Genomic DNA, 25,516 nt, shown 5'->3' with positions numbered 1-25,516 from the left:
ACTGCTGTCGTCTTACTTGTCGCATAAAATTGAAAGTGGTGTCAACAATTATCCACCTCGGCAAGTTCTTACTAGTCATTTGATTGATGAATTGAAAGCTGTTTCACATTCAGCAACAAGTGAAGAGCTTGAATTTATAAAAGAAGGCAAGATATTGAAAATCTTACATGATGAAAGCCATTTAGGGGTTCGACTTCTTTCAGGCAAACTAGCCAAACGGCAGCCTCACAATCTTGGCCCCCGACGTCTTGGTGGAGCTGTTAAAGACAGCAAATATGATTTAGTATCTTCTGAGGAGTCAGTTGTCTATGATCCCTATCGTCCTAATGTTTCATTTCCCCAGGCTTCTTGGAGTGACCGACATGGTGGTAGAAAAAGAACAAGATTATCAAAAAGAGGTGTTTCATTTAATAAAACTGTCACAGATGCATTATATAAATTAGGAAAAACAGTGCTAGATGAAAAAATTGAGTTGTCCCAAAATGTAATTAGTGAACGGTTACTTAATAAACCAGCTGAAAATGAATTGCAAGTGAATCGTAAAAATGAAAACTCCTATTTAGCTAATGATAATATAGATGATATTGATAATGAAGACTCAACTGTTGATATAAGAACACGTGAGGTTACTTCAGACCTGAAAGAAACAAATAAAAATGTTCCTGTCAATACAACTAAGACAGTTTTATGTTCATTATGCATAAAAAATAATTCTAAATCCCCTTATATTTGTTCAAGTCGTCCGGAGCTTGATAAGCATATATCTATTGTCCATGACTTAAATCTTGTTATGTGCGCATTATGTTGGACATCAGGCGTAAATTTATCTTTTCCTAGTATAGCTCATTTAGAAAAACATGTTAAACTTGTACATAAATTCAATAGAGTCAAAAGAATAAAATCATCAAAGATTAGGAATAAGAACATCACGCAAAAAATATCAGAGGTAAATAATTGTAACAATGAAGATGATTTGGAGAAATTAACGAATACGTTTGGCTCCCCTGGTATACAAAATATTGCAAAGCTAAAACTCAAAAGTGTCTGTAAAGAGAAGAAAGAGAAATGTCCATCCGAATTTATAGCTGAAACAAAAATTCAAAGACAATGGAGATGTCCTGTATGCAAACAGAACTGTAGCGCTAACCAAAATAAACATCACTCAATTGGGTGCGATACATGTGACCAATGGTTTCACTGGAAATGTGTTGGTTTGACTGATGAACCATTGACTGAGAAATGGTTTTGTCTTTCCTGTGACCCGAACATGTAAATTCCTTAGATTTTGCTTTGAGAAAGTTGTGGAGCAAGTACCTGGGAACTAAAACGTGGGAAGGGTGCTTTCTCTGTGACTTTTTCAAAGTGTAGCAACTCTCTCTTTCCAGGGAAGTCTTCAAGTCGGTCACTCATTTCCCTTTTTTGCATTTCAAGGTATTGGGTCCATTATTAAGATTTTTAGGTGAGGATGCCTTCCGAGTGTTAGTTGTTGTGTGGTAGTTGATCTCATCAAGCGTAAGTTGTTATGTGAAAGTAGATCTCATCGAGCGTGAGTTGTTATGTGAAAGTAGATTCATCGAGCGTGAGTTGTTATGTGAAAGTAGATCTCATCGAGCGTAAGTGTAAGTTGTTGTGTGAAAGTAGATCTCATCGAGCGTGAGTTGTTATGTGAAAGTAGATCTCATTGAGCGTGAGTTGTTACGTGAAAGTAGATCTCATCGAGCGTAACTGTAAGTTGTTGTGTGAAAGTAGATCTCATCGAGCGTAAGTGTAAGTTGTTGTGTGAAAGTAGATCTCATCGAGCGTGAGTTGTTATGTGAAAGTAGATCTCATTGAGCGTGAGTTGTTACGTGAAAGTAGATCTCATCGAGCGTAAGTGTAAGTTGTTGTGTGAAAGTAGATCACATCGAGCGTGAGTTGTTATGTGAAAGTAGATCTCATTGAGCGTGAGTTGTTACGTGAAAGTAGATCTCATCGAGCGTAACTGTAAGTTGTTGTGTGAAAGTAGATCTCATCGAGCGTAAGTGTGAGTTGTTGTGTGAAAGTAGATCTCATCGAGCGTGAGTTGTTATGTGAAAGTAGATCTCATCGAGCGTAAGTGTAAGTTGTTGTGTGAAAGTAGATCTCATCGAGCGTAAGTGTAAGTTGTTGTGTGAAAGTAGATCTCATCGAGCGTGAGTTGTTATGTGAAAGTAGATCTCATCGAGCGTAAGTGTAAGTTGTTGTGTGAAAGTAGATCTAATCGAGCGTGAGTTGTTATGTGAAAGTAGATCTCATCGAGCGTAAGTGTAAGTTGTTGTGTGAAAGTAGATCTCATCGAGCGTGAGTTGTTACGTGAAAGTAGATCTCATCGAGCGTAAGTGTAAGTTGTTGTGTGAAAGTAGATCTCATCGAGCGTAAGTGTAAGTTGTTGTGTGAAAGTAGATCTCATCGAGCGTAAGTTGTTGTGTGAAAGTAGATCTCATTGAGCGTGAGTTGTTACGTGAAAGTAGATCTCATCGAGCGTAAGTGTAAGTTGTTGTGTGAAAGTAGATCTCATCGAGCGTGAGTTGTTATGTGAAAGTAGATCTCATCGAGCGTAAGTGTAAGTTGTTGTGTGAAAGTAGATCTCATCGAGCGTAAGTGTGAGTTGTTGTGTGAAAGTAGATCTCATCGAGCGTGAGTTGTTATGTGAAAGTAGATCTCATCGAGCGTAAGTGTAAGTTGTTGTGTGAAAGTAGATCTCATCGAGCGTAAGTGTAAGTTGTTGTGTGAAAGTAGATCTCATTGAGCGTGAGTTGTTACGTGAAAGTAGATCTCATCGAGCGTAAGTGTAAGTTGTTGTGTGAAAGTAGATCTCATCGAGCGTGAGTTGTTATGTGAAAGTAGATCTCATCGAGCGTAAGTGTAAGTTGTTGTGTGAAAGTAGATCTAATCGAGCGTGAGTTGTTATGTGAAAGTAGATCTCATCGAGCGTAAGTGTAAGTTGTTGTGTGAAAGTAGATCTCATCGAGCGTGAGTTGTTACGTGAAAGTAGATCTCATCGAGCGTAAGTGTAAGTTGTTGTGTGAAAGTAGATCTCATCGAGCGTAAGTGTAAGTTGTTGTGTGAAAGTAGATCTCATCGAGCGTAAGTTGTTGTGTGAAAGTAGATCTCATTGAGCGTGAGTTGTTACGTGAAAGTAGATCTCATCGAGCGTAAGTGTAAGTTGTTGTGTGAAAGTAGATCTCATCGAGCGTGAGTTGTTATGTGAAAGTAGATCTCATCGAGCGTAAGTGTAAGTTGTTGTGTGAAAGTAGATCTCATCGAGCGTGAGTTGTTACGTGAAAGTAGATCTCATCGAGCGTAAGTGTAAGTTGTTGTGTGAAAGTAGATCTCATCGAGCGTAAGTGTAAGTTGTTGTGTGAAATTAGATCTCATCGAGCGTGAGTTGTTATGTGAAAGTAGATCTCATCGAGCGTAAGTGTAAGTTGTTGTGTGAAAGTAGATCTCATCGAGCGTGAGTTGTTACGTGATAGTAGATCTAATCGAGCGTGAGTTGTTATGTGAAAGTAGATCTCATCGAGCGTAAGTGTAAGTTGTTGTGTGAAAGTAGATATCTTATCTTTTAGCTTCTGGACTCATCTTCATTCTTTTATCTGTGGATTCATCTTATATCTCTTTTGTCTCGTGGATTTATCTTCATTTGTTGTGGGTTTATTCCTTTTCTTATTCTGCCCATCGCCTATAAACATATAACCTCCTTATGCATTTGAATTCTATCACATTGTAATACCATATAGCAATTGAAATTAATATATAGCTGTACAATCTAAACTTTCATCTTTGTTAGCTTTACATGGCACTGTGTTGTATAAATTATCAAAATTAATATTCAATTTTTTAACCTTCATCTCTTTTAGCTTTATATGAAAAGGTAATGAAATTCATGTTTTAACTTAATATACATGTACTTAACATTCACTGGTAAACATATTCTTGCACGCATATAATATCATTCACGCTGATTTCCTACTGGTGCTTTTTGTGTGCTTATGACTTACAAAGAGTGATTTTTTCACATCTTTGGTGTACTTTTTTCACCTAAATAGATTATCTATTGCAGATCTATTTATTGTTTTTTTGATATTTTTACATATTGTTTACACCTTTGCTGTTTTCACTGTGATATATTATTTATATTTATGTTATTAATCTATCTATTGTTTTTATATTTACATCCTTGGTGTACTGTTTTTATTGTGTGATATTATTTATTACAGATCTATCTATTGTTTTTATATTTACATCCTTGGTGTACTGTTTTTATTGTGTGATATTATTTATTACAGATCTATCTATTGTTTTTATATTTACATCCTTGGTGTACTGTTTTTATTGTGTGATATTATTTATTACAGATCTATTTATTGTTTTTATATTATATATTGTGATATATTATCTATACATGTATTATTACAGATCTATCTATTGTTTTATATTTACATCTTTGGTGTACTGTTTTCACTGTGATATATTATCTATACATGTATTATTACAGATCTATCTATTGTTTTATATTTACATCTTTGGTGTACTGTTTCGACTGTGATATATTATCTATGTGAAAGTATTAAGTGTTTCGTTCAATCGAACAGAATTGTGTTCATTCAAACATTTGTTCGAAAAAAATTGTTTTCGCTCAACCAAATTTCACGTAACAATTCATTGGAAGTAACGACCTGACCACAAAACGCAGAGCTCAAAAGAATATTATAATCCCGTATTTACCTACTTTGGAACGCTTTAAATCCACATTAAGCACCATCGACACTAGATTAGTCTTTCAGTATAATAACCAACTCACTAATGTTTTAACCAAGAATAAACCAAACAGTGAGCTAATTGAGTCCGGGGTCTATAAGATACCATGTAAAGACTGTAATATGATGTACATCGGCGAAACGGGACGCAATCTCAGTCAGCGTACTAAAGAACACAAAATAGATATCCGCAACCAAAAGCCTGAGAGTGGAATAGCAAATCATGTCTTTACAACCAATCACCAATTTGACTTTCACAATTCGAAACTTATTTATCCTTGTAAAGATATTCATAAGAGACACATAGTGGAATCAGCCCTAATATGTAAACTTTCGAAATCCTATTTATCTACTAATTTAGATACTGGTTTTTCTCCACATAACCAAAATTATTATCCAGACACATCAACTCTTAATTAGATTTGGGTTGATGTCACTATGTGTCACTCTGTTATCGCCACCCTCTTCAGTCCACTTCACTTAGTTACATAATTTGTTTTTACTCTGAACTGTTTAGAATTGCTGTGGTTTCCACGGTACCCCTTGATGTTTTATTGCTTGGTCTGTTAATCTTTAGTTTTGACACACTGCTTTTATTTTAGATCCTGTGAGTTTATATGCTTTGTTACTTGTATATCTGGTCATTCCACCTGATGATGGCTGTTAGTCAACAGCCGAAACGTTGTGGTTTCATAATAATAAATTTGATCGTATAATTTTAAATTCGAAGTGTGGGATTTCTTCATTTATCTACAGTTTACACGGATAATAGTGTTTATTCGACAACTAATATTATCTATACATGTATTATTACAGAATATTCATTGTTTTTATATTTACATCTTTGGTGTACTGTTTTCACTGTGATATATTATTTATACATGTATCATTACAGATATATCTATTGTTTTTATATTTACATCTTTGGTGTACTGTTTTCACTGTGATATATTATTTATACATGTATCATTACTGTTGTAACCGTTACAACAGTTCATCAAAGCCAGATGGCTATAGTGCGCGTGGACCTGGTTACCACCGAGATCCCGTGTGAACTCGCGTTTCATAATCTATAACACGTGTATTATTTTGTTTCTAACTAGTTTAAGACTGTGCCTGTTCTCTCGTTTGTATATTTTAATCCTTTTTATAGTAACATTTTGACAGTTTGTAACATTCTCAACAGATTGTAATCATAATTAGTTCCCAGCCTGATTTTGTATAAAAGCCGCAACAAATATCCTGTAAAATCAGTTCATCTATGCAAGCCTGACTGTACACATCTCTCCGCTAAATAAATCGCTATAGTCTGAAGAAAGTCTTAAAGTTAGTCATTTCATGACGAAAGGAACGGCTGCTTCAAGGGACAGGACGACGACTCTGCCTTGCTGCTTCAACCAGGGAACGTGACTCTGGCCGACTCGCTAAATTTGCTTCTGTCTGGTGACCCGCCTGGCTTTGCTTCTGCCTTGTCGACCCGCCTGGCTTCTGCTTCTGCCCGGCCTTTGCTTTGCTTCTGTCCGAGAACCTATACAGTCCTCCTCGCTCGCTTCCTCACTCCCATCGCCTGTCAGTGGAGTGAGCCCGAAACCCCGTGGTGTTGGACCGAGAACTCTCCCAACATTTACTGGTCCCTCGAACCGGATAGAAGACAACGAAGATGACCGAAGAAAGCAGAAAACTGAAGACCACCCGAGGCTGCAGAAAAGCAACGTTTACCCGGATCTGCAACCAAGTGACCACGCTGATCGAAGTTCGAGGCAGCCGAACCCAGTTGGTGTCGCTGGTCCAGAAGTTAGCAGACGCCTTAGAAAATGTCGCGATAGCCAACGACACGTACGTCGATAGCCTCAACGATGAAACGAGACAGCCGCCGCAGAGAAATACGTCACCGAAATCGAAGAGACGCACACACAGATGGTCGCTAGCATTAAGACCTATCTGCAGTCAAGAGCTGACGACGCCTCATCCGTCATGTCAAAGGCCTCGTCAGCGGCGTCACGAGCAACCACCGTACGTGCGCAGAAGAAGGCCCTTGAAGTAAAACAACTGAGACGTCGCCTCGAAATAGAACGTCAACAAGATGAACTCACTCGTCAAGCCAAGCTAGCCCAGGCTCAAGACGAAGCCGACGCCGCCGCGCTAGAAGCCAGCCTCCAAGACGCAGATGTCTTAAACGCTGATCGCCTACGTGACTTCGACGACGAAATCCTGCCTATGCCGCAGCCCGATAGAATCCTGCCGATGTCGCAGCCCGATAGAATCCTGCCGATGTCGCAGCCCGATAGAATCCTGCCGATGTCGCAGCTCGATAGAATCCTGCCGATGTCGCAGCCCGATAGAATCCTGCCGATGTCGCAGCCCGATAGAATCCTGCCGATGTCGCAGACCGATAGAATCATGCCGATGTCACAGCCCGATAGAATCCTGCCGATGTCACAGCCCGATAGAACTCTGCCGCCGATGCAGCCCGTTATACCGCCGCCTGACTGGTCCATGTCGTATCAACCCGAATATCAGCCGAACCGAAACCAACCAACCAATCAAAGCAGAAGATCGAACCATCTATTCTCAAAGTCCGTACCGAAGATACATTTGCACAAGTTTGACGGTGATCCAAGCGATTGGCCGAAATGGTATGGTTTGTTTAAGGCGCTGATCGACGACCAACCAGATCTTACAAACACAGAGAAAATCACGCACTTGCAGTCAGCCGTGACCGGTGTCGCACAGCAGACGATTGCCGGTATGATGTACGAAGGTCGACTATATCACCAAGCTCTGAGATCACTCGAAGAAAGATTCGGCCGAGAAGAAGACGTCGTGAAAGCGTGCCTCAAGAAAGTTTTCACACAGCCCCCGCTGAAGAATTGTGATGCAGGACCGCTCGAAAGATTTCAAGCTAGCCTTCACTGTGCCGTGACGACCCTTGAGAATCTCGGCTATCAGGGTGACCTAGCAAGCGTAGAGAATCTTCGCCGAATCGTAATGAAGCTACCGCCAGAACTCAACCGTGAATGGGGCAAGAAAGTATTTGAGATTGAACCACGCCGCCCAAACCTGTCTGACTTGAGTAGATGGTTGACGCAGCAAGTGAAGATATCATTGAACTGTCCAGCCACGCGGACTGAAACAAGAGAAACTCGAAGTTTCGACCGACCACGACCGAATACTAGATCGATGTTCACGACCCAGAATCAAGCTAAATGTCCACTCTGCAACGAAGACCATAAGCTCGCTGTATGTCGAACGTTTAAGCTGAAGTCTGTCAACGAGAGATCAGCGTACATTGCAGTGTCAAAGAGATGTTTCTGCTGCTTGGGAGAAGGTCATCGTGTGAGATTCTGTCCTGGCAAGAAAACGTGTACCCAGCCAAACTGCAAGGGGAAACATCACCCCCTGCTACACGGGAGTCAACGAGTGTACCCGAAGAGAGAAGTCGCTGCAGTGTGTCTATCAGATGAATCATCCGTCAACAACCAAGAATACTACGAGACTGAAGCCGAAATCAACACTACTAGCCGCCAGAAGCATAACGTGTCAAACGCCATACTGCAAGTCGTTCCAGTCAGACTTTATGGCGACGGAGGTCAGCACCAAGATACCTATGCGCTGCTCGACTCAGGCGCACAAACGTCACTGTGCTGTAGCAGACTTGTTGATCGACTCGGTATCAGCGGCGAAAGAAAATTTCTGAAGTTGAGCAATGTCGAAAATGACGGTGAACGGTACAAGACGCTTAAATTCAAGATGAAAATCAAACCGCTCGGACCCGAAGCCGTCAACAACGTCATAGAAGTCAACGAGGCGTGGGCTGTACCCAGATTGAACGTTTCGATGCCGAAGATAAAGAAAACGATAATCGAAAACTACTTCAGTGACATTTGTATACCAGAAACGTCATCCGGGCAAGTAGAAGTTCTGCTGGGAGCCAACGTCATCGAAGCCATCATCCAGCACGAAGTCAGAACAGCAGGGCCCGGCCGACCGATTGCCGTAAGAACCGATTTTGGCTGGTCCGTTACCGGCAATATGGCGAATACCGAACAGACGACTGAAAGAAACGTATTGTGCCTCGGGAAGTCGACCGATAATATCCACGAGACGCTTGATGCATGGTGGTCAACGGAGTCTTTCGGAACGAAGTACGACAAGCCCGTAGCCGAATCCCGAGAAGATATCAGAGCCGATAAGATCCTGCGAGAGAGAACGAGATGTCTCGGTGACAGATACGAGACGAGCCTACTGTGGAAGAACGACGACGTGCAGTTACCGAATAATCGCCCTATGGCCTACCGCCGATTAGAAACGACCGAGAAGTCCTTGATTCGTGACCCGGTGAAAGCAGAAGCATATAAGCAGACATTCGCAGCTTACATCGCCGATGGCTACGCCTGTAAACTTACGCCACTTGAAGCTGCCTCTAACCAGAAGAAGAGATGGTATTTGCCGCATCACGCCGTCGTAAACCCAAACTAGAAGAAGATCAGAGTAGTATTTGACGCTGCTGCCACTTACCAGGGAGTGTCACTGAATAACCAACTCATAACCGGCCCAGATCTGCTCCAAAGCCTACCAGGAATCCTGCTAAGATTCAGAGAAGAGCCGATTGCTATAACGGCCGATATCGAGCAGATGTATCACCAAGTAAAAGTTCGAGAAGAGGACCGACCAGCCCTCAGTTTTCTGTGGAGAGACTTAGATACCACGAGACCGCCAGACGTCTACGAAATGCAAGTCACAATCTTCGGCGCCCGGTGTTCTCCAGCCATGGCGAATTACGTCTTAAGAAAGACAGCAGAAGACAATGAATCAGAAGTAGACGCAGAAACCGCCGCAGCCATTAGAAAACATTTCTACATGGACGATTTTCTGAAGTCCGAAAATTCGACCGCCAAAGCTATTCAACGCGCAAAAGATGTAACGATGCTGGTGAAACGTGGTGGATTCAGACTGACGAAATGGACGAGCAACAGTCGTGAAGTCCTGCAAGCATTACCACCATCCGAAGTCAGCTGCCAGTCGATCGATTTGATGGCCGACCAGCTACCCGCTGAACGTACCCTCGGGGTGATATGGGATCCAGAGTCAGACACGATTGGTTTCAAGGTCCGAGAAGCAATGACGCCGGCTACCAAACGGGGAGTGCTAAGCAAAGTTTCATCAGTTTTTGACCCGTTTGGCATTGCTGCACCATTCACAGTTAAGGCGAAAATCCTGATGCAACGTCTTTGGTGTCAAAAACTCGACTGGAACGATGAACTAACTGGTGGGGACCTAGAAAATTGGCAGATCTGGCTCAAAGAATTGATCAAACTTGAGATGCTGAAAATTCCGAGATGTTACCGAGCACCAGATGTGCCGTCGACCGGGCGACAACTACATGTCTTCTGTGACGCATCCGATAAAGCCTTCGGTGCCGTGGCTTACCTTCGCACGCAACACGCTGATGGCAACGTCCGAGTCGCATTCGTCATGAGCAGATGTCGCGTCGCCCCGCTGAAGAAACTATCAATAGTTAGGTTAGAGATGCAAGCAGCAGTCCTGGCCGTGAGACTAGCCGACACCATTCGCAAAGAAATCAGCTATGTAATCGATGAGACGATATTCTGGTCGGACAGCGAAATTGTGCTGAAGTATATCGCAAATGAAACGAAACGATTCCACATCTTCATCGCCAATCGGGTAGCTGAAATCCACGACTCCTCGCATCCAAACCAATGGCGACACATCCCAGGAAGTCTGAACCCAGCTGACATCGTGTCGAGAGGTGCCACCGTCACAGAACTCAAGTCCAGCGTCTGGCTAGAAGGACCTGAATTCCTCAAACTTGATGACACAAACTGGCCGAAGTCGAAGCTAGTCGACTCAATGCTGCAAGACGATCCCGAAGTTAAGAAAGTCAACACACTGTCCGTCGCAGAAGTGTCAACCACGCTTCCAGACCCTGCTAGATGGTCCTCGTGGATGAAATACAAACGAGTCGTCGCGACAGTAGTCAGGGCTAAGTCGATCCTGATGAAGCGAGACGTCGCGAACACCGAGCCGCTGAAAGTTTCAGAGCTCGAAGAGGCGGAAATGCTGATTTTCAAAGCGGCACAAGAAGCAGCGTACGGCGAGGAAATAGCTGATTTACGAAGCCACCGACCAATCTCGAGAACTAGCAAGATACTGCCGCTAACTCCGAAGCTTGATGAGAACGGTGTCTTGAGAGTTGGTGGTCGCTTAAAAAACGCACCGATCGCAGAAGCCGCGAAACATCCGATACTGCTGCCGAAGAACCACGAAGTGACGAGACTAATCATCCACCACTATCACCACCAAATGTTCCACGGTGGTCTAGCAGTAACGATGAACGAAATCCGGCAGAAGTTCTGGATCCCCGAATGTCGTTCGACCGTGAAGAAACTCGTTCGCCGATGCGCTTACTGCATTAAAAGAAGAGCGAAGCCACAGCCGCCGATAATGGCCGACCTACCTGCTGCCAGATTCGACACCGCGAGCCCGTTCAGCAGTGTCGGTATCGACTACTTCGGACCGCTCCAAGTGAGAAAGTTCCGTAAGACGGAGAAAAGATACGGGCTGCTGGTTACGTGTCTGGCCACCAGAGCTGTGCACTTGGAAGTTGCGTACTCATTAGACACGGACAGCTTCATAATGGCACTTAGGCGATTCATCGCTAGACGCGGAAAACCAAAGAGAATCTACTCGGACAATGGGACCAATTTTACTGGTGGCGAGAAGGAACTTCGAGACCAGTTGACGAAGCTGAACCAGACGAAAATCGCCGATGCAACGTCACAAGATCACATCCAGTGGTATTTCAACCCACCTGCCGCTAGCCATATGGGTGGAGTTTGGGAACGTCTGGTCCAGTCCGTTAAAAGAAACTTGAAAGTGGTCCTGGGAAAACAAATTGTCACCGATGAAGTGCTGCACACCGTGTTTACCGAAGTCGAAGCCGTCGTGAATTCTAGGCCACTGACGTACGTCAACTCCAGCCACGACGAACCGGAGGCGATAACACCGAGCCATTTTCTACTCGGCAAGACGAACCCGAACCTACCACCCGGAGTGTTTGACGCTGATGATTTGAACGCCAGAAAACGATGGCGACAGGCCCAGGCACTCACTAATCAGTACTGGGCTCGCTCCACGCGGGAATATCTGCCGACACTTGTCCAGCGAACCAAATGGAAGACCGCAAGCCGAGACCTACAAATCGACGATGTGGTACTACTCGCCGATGACAACCTGCCACGTGGTCAGTGGCCGCTCGGACGTATCATCGATGTCCACCCCGGAAGCGATGGACATGTCCGCTCAGTGGAACTCAAGACGACAAGCGGAGTCTACAGGCGACCAGCGACGAAAGTTTGTCGACTCGATGCCTGAACTGTTTGCGACACGCCGACATCTTATTGCGAACTCTCGATGTTGGACCGATCATCTATTCGCCGCCGATTATCAATGTTTTCGTGAAAGAACAATTACGCGTGTTCGTGTATTTTCGTGATTTACCGTATTTGGACTATACCGGACTTTGGCGCGGGAGGATGTTGTAACCGTTACAACAGTTCATCAAAGCCAGATGGCTATAGTGCGCGTGGACCTGGTTACCACCGAGATCCCGTGTGAACTCGCGTTTCATAATCTATAACACGTGTATTATTTTGTTTCTAACTAGTTTAAGACTGTGCCTGTTCTCTCGTTTGTATATTTTAATCCTTTTTATAGTAACATTTTGACAGTTTGTAACATTCTCAACAGATTGTAATCATAATTAGTTCCCAGCCTGATTTTGTATAAAAGCCGCAACAAATATCCTGTAAAATCAGTTCATCTATGCAAGCCTGACTGTACACATCTCTCCGCTAAATAAATCGCTATAGTCTGAAGAAAGTCTTAAAGTTAGTCATTTCATGACGAAAGGAACGGCTGCTTCAAGGGACAGGACGACGACTCTGCCTTGCTGCTTCAACCAGGGAACGTGACTCTGGCCGACTCGCTAAATTTGCTTCTGTCTGGTGACCCGCCTGGCTTTGCTTCTGCCTTGTCGACCCGCCTGGCTTCTGCTTCTGCCCGGCCTTTGCTTTGCTTCTGTCCGAGAACCTATACAGTCCTCCTCGCTCGCTTCCTCACTCCCATCGCCTGTCAGTGGAGTGAGCCCGAAACCCCGTGGTGTTGGACCGAGAACTCTCCCAACAATTACAGATATATCTATTGTTTTTATATTTACATCTTTGGTGTACTGTTTTCACTGTGATATATTATTTATACATGTATCATTACAGATATATCTATTGTTTTTATATTTACATCTTTGGTGTACTGTTTTCACTGTGATATATTATTTATACATGTATCATTACAGATATATCTATTGTTTTTATATTTACATCTTTGGTGTACTGTTTTCACTGTGATATATTATTTATACATGTATGATTAAAGATCTATTCATTGTTTTTATATTTACATCTTTGGTGTACTGTTTTCACTGTGATATATTATTTATACATGTATTATTAAAGATCTATTCATTGTTTTTATATGTACATCTTATGAAAGGTATACTGTTTTCACTGCAATATATTATTTATACTTCTATTATTACACAGATCTATCCATGGTTTTTGTATATACATCTTTGGTGTACTGTTTTTACTTTGATGTATGTATATGAGGTAATTGTTATTTCACTGCTATTGTGGTAGTCATGGGGCGAGTACCTGGGAACTAAAACGTGGGAAGGGTGCTTTCTTCATGACTTCCTAGAGGCAGTGGTTTAATTGTTACCACTAAAAACTTGTTTGGTAAACCATAATTGTTGACTCTGTAGGCCTAATGTCTTGATAATCTTGTATATCATATTTACACAAACAAGTGAATTATCCAAATAAATTTATTCCATTCGTATCATATACGTATATAAGCATATATTAAGTTTTCTCTTGTTGTTCAATCGATTTGGGACCTTTCCATAGATGTAAGGCGTGAGTTATGCTTTTTTGACTAATTTTAATTCGCAATTGTGAACTGGATGATGAGGCATTCTTCGTATTTTGTCAGAGGATCATTTCTATTTTTGGGACAACCGGATGCAGTAAGCTGGAATTTTCGTACTTGAAAAAAAAAATTCCGTGCAAGTATTTTTCTATAACATATTCGGGATTCGAACTCAATGGCACTGCAAACAGATTAACTAGCGACACTGGGTCGTCAAAATTTGAATTAAGATCAAAATTATTTGGGATTCGAACCTAAGAGAAACTACAGTGACGCTGGTAGCCATTCACATGTTATTGAAGTTCTGACATGTAGTGACGCCTGCGCACTCGACTGTTTTCTGGACTTAGAGAATTTCCCCAACACATACATCATGCGCATGCGTTAAAAACGGAGACATTGGAAACATTACGGTTTTTGCGAGACGAAGACGAACGTAATTCTAAAGTAGCCTTCCGCGACTCAACGACCTTGATTTAAACTTGATCAATTCAAAGTCTGTTTATTGACGCTTTTGGTTACATGAACTGATCAGCAATATACTTAAATAAAATAACCGGAATAACAAGAAATCAAAAATATTAAAGAGGTAACAAACAAATGCCCGTAAACCTGTCAGACACGCGAACGCCGGACTCGTAAACTCTTGGACTCGGAACCGCTGAGCAATTAATTCATAAAATTGACTTTGAAATTGATTGTGAAGAAGAGAGGGAATTATTCGATAGCTCTTCCTCGAAAAGAAGAGAGAAATATCGGTATGAAAACACAACATGGCTACTAATTGAATGGAGCCAAATTTCTGATGTTTACGGCTCGACAGTGCCTTTATAACGTGGATTTATCAAAATTCCCATGCAGTATCTGGAGATTGAAGTGAGCTGAAGGACATCATACGGATTGTATCGGCGACAGCGGTAAGGTAAGGAAGCCTTTACACTTTTAACAAAAACTATGTGGAAAAGGGAAAAAAAATAATAATAATCACGCGAATTTCAATAGGGTTTTCTGTGAAGAAACAGAAAACCCTAATAATGTATTAGTTGAAACTATAAATTTTGTCAATACAACGATCGAACATACTTGTATAATGTATTGTGTAAATCTGATTGGTGAATTTTTATGTTCGGTCGTTTCTATTCAGAATGAATATATAATTAGGATTAGCGCATGCGCATTGATCAAAAACGCTCCTATAAGAGCGGTTTTGCCTAGTACACATGCGTTTGAATTTTATATGTTCGGTCGTTTCTATTCAGAATGAATATATTATTAGGATTAGCGCATGCGCATTAAGCAAAAACGCTCCTATAAGAGCGGTTTTGCCTAGTGCACATGCGTTTGAATTTTCTATGTTCAGTTGTTTCTATTTTACAGAATGAATATATAATTATGATTAACGCATGCGCATTAAGGAAAAACGCTCCTATAAGAGCGGTTTTGCCTAATGCGAACACGTTTTGATATTTTATGTCGGTCGTTTCTATTTTACAGAATTTACAGAATGAATATATAATTATGATTAACGCATGCGCATTAAGTAAAAACGCTCCTATAAGAGCGGTTTGCCCAGTGGTATTATTTAGATATTTCATGTCGGTTGTTTCTATTATGATTAACACATGTGCATTAAGCAAAACCGGACATCAATGGCCGCATGTGACGCATGTAACGCGTGTGTTGTTTCTATTTTACAGAATTTACAGAATGAATATATAATTATGATTAGCGCATGTGCATTAAGCAAAAACGCTCCTATAAGAGCGGTTTTGCCCAGTGGTATTATTTAGATATCAAGGAATCGAAACTAACTTATCGAAAGCAGCGAGCAATGAAAAAGGATGACGTTGGTCGAAGAAATGGAAGAGGATTCTAAAATTATTAACCAAGTAATTAGTAAAAAAAAATACGTATAATAAATGGAACCAGAACAACCACAAACTATCAATATTACAAATAACACTGGTGGTGTTATAAATATATATTACAAGAAGTGTTCTAAATGTGAATTAGATAAATTAGCTTTAACAGAATTTAGTAAGCGTAAGATTAGCAAAGGTGGTTTTCAATATTGCTGTAAAACTTGTTTTAAACTATATACCAAACAATACCGAGAAGATAATAGAGAAGCTTATAATGATTATATGACAGAATTTATGAGAGAAAGATATCAAACAGATCTTAATTTTAGATTGAAACAATGCTTAAGATCTAGATTAACACAATTATTCAACAAAGAAACACATTCAGAAACACTATCTAATCTATTGGGTTGTTCAGATGAATTTCTCAAATCATGGATTATATTTCAATTCGATGATAAAATGAATATAGATAATTATGGGGATTATTACCATATTGATCACGTGTTGCCGATTTCTAAATTTAACATGAATGATGAATACAATAAAAAACTTATTTGGAATTGGAAGAATCTAAGACCTTTAGAAAAGAAGGAAAACATAATTAAATCTAATAAACTAGATTTACAGTTATATTTAGAACAGTTAACAAAGGCAAAGAAATTTATTGATCAATGGAACAATGATCCAAATAATGAACAATACGTTGAGGAATTTGATATCAAGGATCCGAAATGACTTATCTGGACAGTTATAATTACTGCTCCTAAAAAAACAATAACTTCAACTAGCTAGTGAATTCTATTATATTTTTAATATTTTCTTTTCAAAAAGAGAATACTTTATATTTTGAATAGATTCAAATAGAAATTCTTTAAATTCAAATAGCTAGTATCAGTAGTCAATACTATAATTCTTTAGCTTTAACTAGCTAGTATCATTTGAAGAATACTTATAATATTTGTTTGCTTTTTTTCTCTAATATAAATGTCAAAGAAATCTAATAAGAATAGTATTGATATTGAAAAGACATTAGATGATTTGAGTATAAGTGATAATAAAGATACAGTTGTAACTAATTGTGCTCAAGTTAATTGTAATATAGATTATGAATACTATTTATATTGTGAGCATCATCTAGAACTATTGATTGCCGGTGGAAAAACTAAAGAGTTTTTAACTAAGACTATTACTTTTCAAGAATTAGATGTTATGAAACCAGATAAAGTAATAGAATATTTTAAGATTTATGAAGAGGCAAGATTATCCCGAATAAATGATTCTATTTCAGATGGTATTGTCAAATGTTATTCTAAGTTATGTAACCAGTTAATACCAATTGATGATGAAAATAAATTATATAGTGATTTGAAAAATGACTACTTAGTTATGACTGAATTACAAAAATGGGTTGGATATGCTTCATTTCAATTAGGATCGGTTATGACATTAATTTCTACTGGTGTCATAACATTTTCGAACATCAAGCCTATGGAATATAAATCAGGTAAGAACGAAACAGATGACGCTGTACTACAACCAAACGTCGAAACAGAAAATGAATCAGAACAAAAATTAACTAAAATAAATGAGTGATGGAGTTAAGAAAAAGGCTAGATCCGAGAAACAAATTAAATGGGCAAGAGAATTAGGTAAAAGATCTTCAGAATTAAAAAAAAGCTAAGAAAAAGAAATTAACTGATATAAATGAATCACAGACTTTATCTGATATTGATTCAAATAATAATCCATCTGATTCTTCTAATGCTGGAAGCAATTATAAATTATATATTACAATTGGATTAGTAACAGTTATTATATTATCCGGTGTAATATATAAATCAAAATTCAAATCTAATGATAAAGATGATTCCAATGACAATAAACCTATTATACCAGAAAATAAGTCAAATCCTAAAACCATTGAAAATAACCCAAGATTATTATTAATGGATTAAAAGAAGATGAAAAAAGAACAATATTTAAGAGATTTATATTATAACCCAGAAAGTGAAGTATCATATTCTAACGTTTCAGAATTATGGAATGAAATTAAATCTGATAATGAAAATGGTAATATAAAATATAGTGAATTGAAATCATTGTTACAAAATCAACCAACATATCGAATTCACAAGAAAATGGATAAAACTTATTTAACAAGAAAAGTTATGGTTTCATATATCGATCAACAATGGCAAGCAGATTTAATTGACATGAAGAACTTAGAAGAATACAACAAAGGATATTTCTGGATACTGAATGTTATAGACATATTCAGTCGATACGCATGGTCAATTCCAATCAAAAATAGAACTGGTATAGAAGTGACAAATGCTTTTAAATCTATATTTAAAGAAGCTATTCCAGATAAGATACAATTTGATGAAGGTAAGGAATTTTATAACAAACATTTCAAAAAACTATTATCTGATAACGATGTAGATTATTTTTCAACACACTCAGATAAAAAAGCATCTATTATAGAAAGATTTAATAAAACATTGAAAACTAGAATGTGGAAATATTTTACTGCTAATGAAACATATATTTATATCGATGTATTAGATGATTTAGTGAAAGGTTATAATAATTCTAAACATAGTTCTATAAATATGAAACCTATACAAGCTAGAAAAGAAGATAATTCGGAAATAGTTTGGAATAATCTATATGGAGCGTTTGTTACACATGATTTCGGTGAACCTAGATTCAAAATTGGACAACACGTCAGAATATCTAAATATAGAAAAACCTTTTATAAAGGTTATACCCCAAATTTTACTGAAGAAATATTTAAGATTAAAAAGATAATATTTACTAAACCTTTTGTTTATAAACTAGAAGATCTAAAAGATGAAGAAATATTAGGTTATTTCTATGAACAAGAATTATCACTTGTACCAAATCCAGATGAAATAGAATACAAAATAGAAAAAGTATTGAAAACAAAAACTCTTAAAGGAAAAAAGTATTCTTTGGTGAAATATAAAGGATACGATGATAAATTTAATGAATGGATTTTATCTAGTAAAATTAAAAGAATAAATGAATAAAGATTTATTTATATTTGAACCTCATAATATGTTAGTTACTGGAGTAACAAACTGTGGTAAAACACATTTCATATTAGATTTGTTAGAAATTATTTATAAGAATCATTTTGATAATATAATATTATTCTGTCCTACTTATGAAATGAATAAAACATACAATAGAGATATAGTTAAGATGAAAAAGTTTATTATATCAGATCCTAAAACAGTAAAAGAAAATTTAGATAATTGTATTAAAATAGCAATTGATACTTATAAAGGATCAAATACATTATTCATTGTAGATGATTGCGCAAATTTACATGATTCAAAAGTGAGAGAAAGTGAGTTACTTAGCTTTCTCTGGGAGACATTTTGGGATAACAACATGGGTTTTAAATCAAAAATATAATTCAATTGTTAAAGACTTTAGGGAGAATATAAGATTTCTAGTTTTATTTTATAACAAAGATAGAAAATCTATGCAACAATCATTGGAAGAAAATCAAATTATACCTACTGAATTATGATGAATATATGAATAAATTAAAGAATAATAAAGGTTCAAAATTATTACTGAGACTTCAATTTCCCTATGAATATAAATTTATAAAATAACTATTTATAATTTGGAATATTATAGAAACTAATTTATATTTCTATGTACTAGACGTACGAGTAAGAAAGTAAGATTCTTACCTTTTTTCTTTCTTGGCAAGAATCTTGGATTCTAACGTACGTCTAGTCCATAGAAATATGAATTATTAAATGAAATGTATAATAATGAATAAATTATATATTAAAACTATGTTTATAATTTATGTTTATAATTTATGTTTATAATTTATGTTTATAATTTATATTTCTTGGCAAGGATTCTTGGGTTCTTACTTTCATACTCATACGTCTAGTGCATAGATATATAAATATTTTTATAGATATATAAATAGTTTTATAATAATTATTCTAATTTTGTTTCTAATACATTTATAAAATCATCTTTGTTTATATCAAATTCATCAAAAGTCTTTGGCATATTTATTAATTCTATTTCATCCTTCATTCTACGTTCATCATCACTTAATCCAGCTTTTACTCTTAATTTTTCAAAGTAATCATTAGAATTATCACCATCAAAATCAAATTCAAAATCATTTAATAAATTAAATAAATCTAGGTGTCCATTATACGCTAATTTATATATTTGGTCAGGATTATCTTCTGCATAAGCTAATAATTTATCAAATAACAACTTAAAGAATATATGATATTCTTTAGTTTCAGGATTAAAATATTTGATATATTTCTTTGGTTCATCTAACAATGGTAACATACCCACTTTTTTATAAACATTAATTAGATGTAATTTTGATTTATAATGAGTAATTTTATCAACAGGTTCAATTTCTTTATTACAATAATCACATATTAATTCTTTTTCATTTTCTATGTGCCCCTTAGATTTTTTATGTTTAGAACAATTACTTTTAGAAATATCTAAATTACAAATGTTACAATGTTTTTTAGAATCATCAATTATTTCATTATTTGTTATATCATTATCATTAGTTTCGATTGGGTTAACATTATTTATTACATTATCTGTTATATTATCTATGGTATCATTAGTTTCAATTGGGTTAACATTATCTTTTATATTACTAACTGATATATTATTATCATTATTATTCTTTTCTTTTTCTATATGTTTCTTTGATTTCTTATGTGATGCCCAATTTTTATATGATATATATTTCTTACATACATCACAATATTTTGGATTATAATAATCTTTTTTGATTCAATATCATATGTAGAGGGTATATTATAAGATGTAGATGCTGTTACATCTTCTATTTTAGTTTCCATATTATTACTATCTTCTATTTTATATTCAATATCATCTTCTATTTTATATTCAATATCATTCTTATCTTCTATTTTAGTTTCAATATTATCTTTTATTTTACTTATTCTATATTTGAATTGATTAAAGTAATTTCCAAAATACTTCATGTATTCATCATAAGGTAATGTATAATATATATCTGATATCATTTCACTTGGAGTTTGTATTTCATATATTCCACCTTCCATTTATTATATATATTTTTATTAAAGTTAAAATTCTAATACATAACACTATTTAATTGAGAATTTACAATATTTAATTGCGCGTCAGATATAATATAAATATGCATTTTGAAATTTAGGCTTCCTTTATTCTTTGTCACGAATAATTGTATTCCATCTTTAGTGTTCTGTAATTTTTTTCCAGAACCATGTAATGAATTATCCTCTGTTGTTCTAAAATCTAACCATAATGCATATTTATTACCGGTATAATAATCAATTTGATCAATATTACAATTTTCAAATGATTTTACTTTTTCATTCATAAAATGTTTTCTAATTTCTGTCCACTGATCAATCATTCTCATTCCTTGACAAAATATTTTATTTGCTATTCCTTCGATAGTTATTTCTACTTTTGTTATTTCAGGATTATAATAATTATCAACCTTTATTGCGCCATTAGAATATGTTGCAATGGTAAAAAATATTAATATACCTTTAATAGATCTTCTTGGGAAGTTAATATTCTCATTAATAATTTCATCATTTGCATTAATAGTTACAGTTTTAAATTTATCAATATAACCATATAATAATGAAAATCCTTGATTGTATTGAGTTTGAATTGTGCTAGCAATATTTTCATTAGTTACTGTGTCATATTCTAAACATATATTCGATAATGTATAACCCATATCTTTAACAACGCTAGATAATACAATTTCATTTACAGGAGCAAATGTTATCTCAAATATAATATCTTCTCGAATTGCGTATTTATATAAAGGTGCATTATTATTTATCAATTCAAAGTCTAATGGAATTTTATATTTGCTTCCATAAATCTTTTTAATCAAATTATCTGTGGCACGAGTTACTATTGCGTCATTAGCTCCTGATCTTAATTTATTATGGTTTTCCGATTGAATACCCTGAAATATCATATTATTTCTATTTTCTATAGTTAACCATAAATCTTTATAATGCATAAATAAATTATAATCATCTAATGAGAAAACTGTTTCTGGACCAATCTTTATTGTTAACTTTTTAATCAAATACCTTCCAACATTATCAACAACATAATTGTTATCATGGCCAGTTACTTTTATATCAGCTGATAAATAAATACTATTTGGAACATAAAAAGTATTTTGTGTTAATCTAGGAATTCTAACATATAAAGTTTCATCAGGATTAATATTTGAAGGATTATGAGTAATTATATGATGTGATCTTTCTGCTTTAATAGCATTAGATATTCTAGAAATCTTAGAAGGACTTATATAACTCCCACTCATTTATTTAACAAAAAAAATTAATTATTTATTTTTTATTATTTTTTTCTTGATATCTTTTTGATATCATATTCACTAACCCAAAAATAATAGCACTTACAACTGTAATTAAAAATGAAATAATATGTTCAGCAGCAAAGTTAAGAATATTACCTGCAGATGTCAATATAAAACCAACAATTGATGCAATAATTCCTGGTAAAGCTGCAGCAGATTTTTTAGATAGTTCCCATAAATATTTTGCTAATTTCTTTAAACCATCTTTAACTTTATCTTGTATAGAATTATTACCTGGGGGTTTATCTGGTTTATTGGGAGTAGGAGTAGATTTCAAAGCATTTGATATAGCTAAACCAATTGTTGTGAATAACATAGTTACAGCTGTTAGAATTGAAAGAATTGTTATTCCTTCTAATTTAAATAACAATTTTATTCTATCTTTCAATGATATGTCAGAATTTGGTTTTTCACAACAAATCTTTAAAAATAACTTTTAATCTATTAATATTATAATCATATGATTTTAATAATAATTTAATTTCTTCTTTTTGTAATTCTATGTTATATTCTAAATCATCAATTTCTTTTTCTAAACGTAATTCTTTTTGCCTATATTCTATTTCATCAATTACTTGATGATCTACATCAGACTTTAATTGTTCTATTTCTTTATTTTTATCAGTTTATTCTTTTTCTAAAGTTCTAATTTTAAAATCTCTTATACTTTTATCATGCGCAATTTTATCAGATGCAAGTCTTATACTTATAGTTTCTCTAATTGCTTTATCAGAAAATATATCTAAATCTTCTAATTCTTGATCGGTTGCATCAAGTAATCCATTCGGTAAAAGTTTTCAATTGGAACTTTATTTGATTTAAGTTTACTATTTTTGGAAGTTATATTCTGTTCAGAAGTTGTTTCTGTTTCTGATTTCTTTTTGATTATTTCAAATAATTCATTAATTCTTTGTTTAAATACGTCTATATTATCATCTATTTCTTTTTGTGTAACATCAGTTATTTCATTACTATTACTTATTATTTTAATTTTATCTGGTTTTAAACTTTTCAAAGTTGATTCCGCTAATATTTTTTTTATTATTTTTATAAGTGATATCAATATAATAATCACCTTTCAAACGATAATAACATTTACCATTATCTAAAAATTTTAATTGATCTGCTAAAAGTCCAACGTCTTCATTTATGTTAAGTTTAGATTTTTCAATTAAATCTTCTAATTTAGGTATTTTGTTTAAATTATCTAAATCTTGTGTTACTAAATCTGGGTCTAAATTTTCAGGATTTAATTGTGATTCTGCATTTTTAATATAATCAGGCATATTCAAATTATTATTATATTCTGGCTCATTACCATCATTAAAACTTGTTTCACTAAATTCAGGTTGTTGTTCATCAGTTATGCCAGGTTCATCAAAATTATCCATTCCAATATCTTCTCCACCTTCTACATCCATTTACATAATAAAAAAATTAAAATTTAAAATATAATATTCCTCCGATTACAATTCCTATACAAGTTAAAGCTAATTTAGCATTTTCATGGGATTTATTATCATCATTAGTTTTAATTATATCATGTTGAATATTATCAGTTTTAATATTTTCTGATGTATTGTAATCTTTTATTTTAGAATCATTATTTAATTAAATATTATTAGTTTTAGTTTCAGTTGATTGAATGTGTTTTTTATTTTTTTCACCTTCCATTAATTTTGGAGCAGTGATAATCTTTTTATTTATATCATTCAATCCAAATGAATTATTTATTGTTGCAGTTTAAATTAGATTATTATAACCAATTATATTTCCCATCTTTAATACTAAATCATTAGAAATAATTAATAGATTAGGGCCTATACAATAATTTAATCTAATATGTGATTTATCTAAATAATTTTGATATCTTACAATGTTTTCTGGAATCGATCTATTTTTATCATTATGTATGGAATCTTCAAATAAAACTTTAAATTGTTTTTGTGTATCGAATGATGTATTCAAATTTCCAATTATCGGTGATCTTGTTTCAACTTGTGCACCTAGAATACATATCAAATAAGTTCTAATAGATTGATTTATTCTTTGTATACCTGATTTTGTAAAATCTTCATTATTTTCTAAAATGAAATAAACCCAACCATTATTGTTTTCTTGTTTTAAATTATCATAAAATGTCGGTAATTTATTGAAATTTAATGTTTCTAAATCCTTAGTTTCTATTTTACCATAACCTAATTTATTACTATAGATATTATAAAAACTATAAGATGGTATGGGAAGTGCACAATATTCTGCAATCTTTTTAGGGCAAGGAAGTGATCTTATTGTTCCAATTTTTGTTCTAAAATCAGAATTATTTATATCTATATTAAATTCATTACAAATTCTATAAAACTTTGATAAATTAATATTATTATCTAATTCTTTAAAATACCTAAATCCTGGTAAAGCGCACTCTAATTCATTTAATATTATTCTTATTTGAAAGTATGTATGAAATCTAAATAAACTTTGAATTAATTTATATTTAGAATTATTCAAATGATCATTCCAACTAATTCCACAACCTGTTGTTGCACAATAAACAGCAAAATTTAATTGGTTCTGCCAATACTTCATATTAGATTTTAATAACCATTGTTTTTCATCTTTCAATTTTTTAAAATTAATTAAATATACATGAAATATATTTTCCATCTTTGCATTAAAATTATTAGTTTCAGTAACATAAATTTCTAAATTAGTTAATGAATCTAAAACTTCATTTCTATATGCAATATCTTTATTAAAATCTATTGCTGGAATATTATATTTAATTGATTTATTATATTGGAAAGCTTTTGGAAAACTATCTACCATTTATATAATTAAAAAATTAATAATTTATTAATTCTTTTAATAATTTATCTTGTTCTTCAACTGTTATATGACCATTTAAACTTATGATACAATCTAGTGTGTTCTTTAATTTATTAATTTCTTTTATATTAGTTTTAATTTTGTCTTTATTACTTTTTATATTTTATTTTGAACTTATACCAGTTAAAACACTTGAACTTAATCCTAACACACCAATTGATATAGCTAAAGGTGTTAATGGACTGAATATTGCTAGAAATGTTATTACAGAACTAATTGTAACCGAACCACTTATAATCAAATAATATATAATTCTACTTTTTAGATATTTTTTCTTTTTAACTTTTAAGTCACTTTCAAATTCTAATATTTGTTTTTCTAAATATATTTTTAATTTAGTTTTATTTATATCATGAGGAATAATATCAATATTATCTTCCATTTATTTAGAAAAAAATTACTAATTAGTAAATTTATAAGCAACAAATATAACAATAACAGTTCCACCTAAAATCCATATTATTTCATATTTCTGTTGTTCTTTACTTGGGGTATAATAATCTGATAATTTAGGT

General features: G+C 34.7%; 2 protein-coding genes across 2 annotated transcripts; both read left to right on the top strand.

Annotated features, from left to right (window-relative positions):
• Positions 1-6,695: 6,695 nt before the first annotated feature.
• LOC141907775 (uncharacterized) lies at positions 6,696-9,257 on the top strand. The gene has a single exon (XM_074797517.1). It carries the CDS (start codon positions 6,696-6,698, stop codon positions 9,255-9,257), a length of 2,562 nt encoding a protein of 853 aa, XP_074653618.1.
• Positions 9,258-9,413: 156 nt separating this feature from the next.
• On the top strand, positions 9,414-12,173 carry LOC141907774 (uncharacterized). The gene has a single exon (XM_074797516.1). The coding sequence runs from the start codon at positions 9,414-9,416 to the stop codon at positions 12,171-12,173; it is 2,760 nt and encodes a 919-aa protein (XP_074653617.1).
• The last annotated feature ends 13,343 nt before the right edge of the window (positions 12,174-25,516 follow it).

This window comes from Tubulanus polymorphus, chromosome 6, assembly GCF_964204645.1.
Source record: "Tubulanus polymorphus chromosome 6, tnTubPoly1.2, whole genome shotgun sequence".
Taxonomy (NCBI): domain Eukaryota; kingdom Metazoa; phylum Nemertea; class Palaeonemertea; order Tubulaniformes; family Tubulanidae; genus Tubulanus; species Tubulanus polymorphus.
The sequence above is the reverse complement of the archived record's forward strand: the minus strand, read 5'-3'. Positions and strand labels throughout refer to the sequence as shown.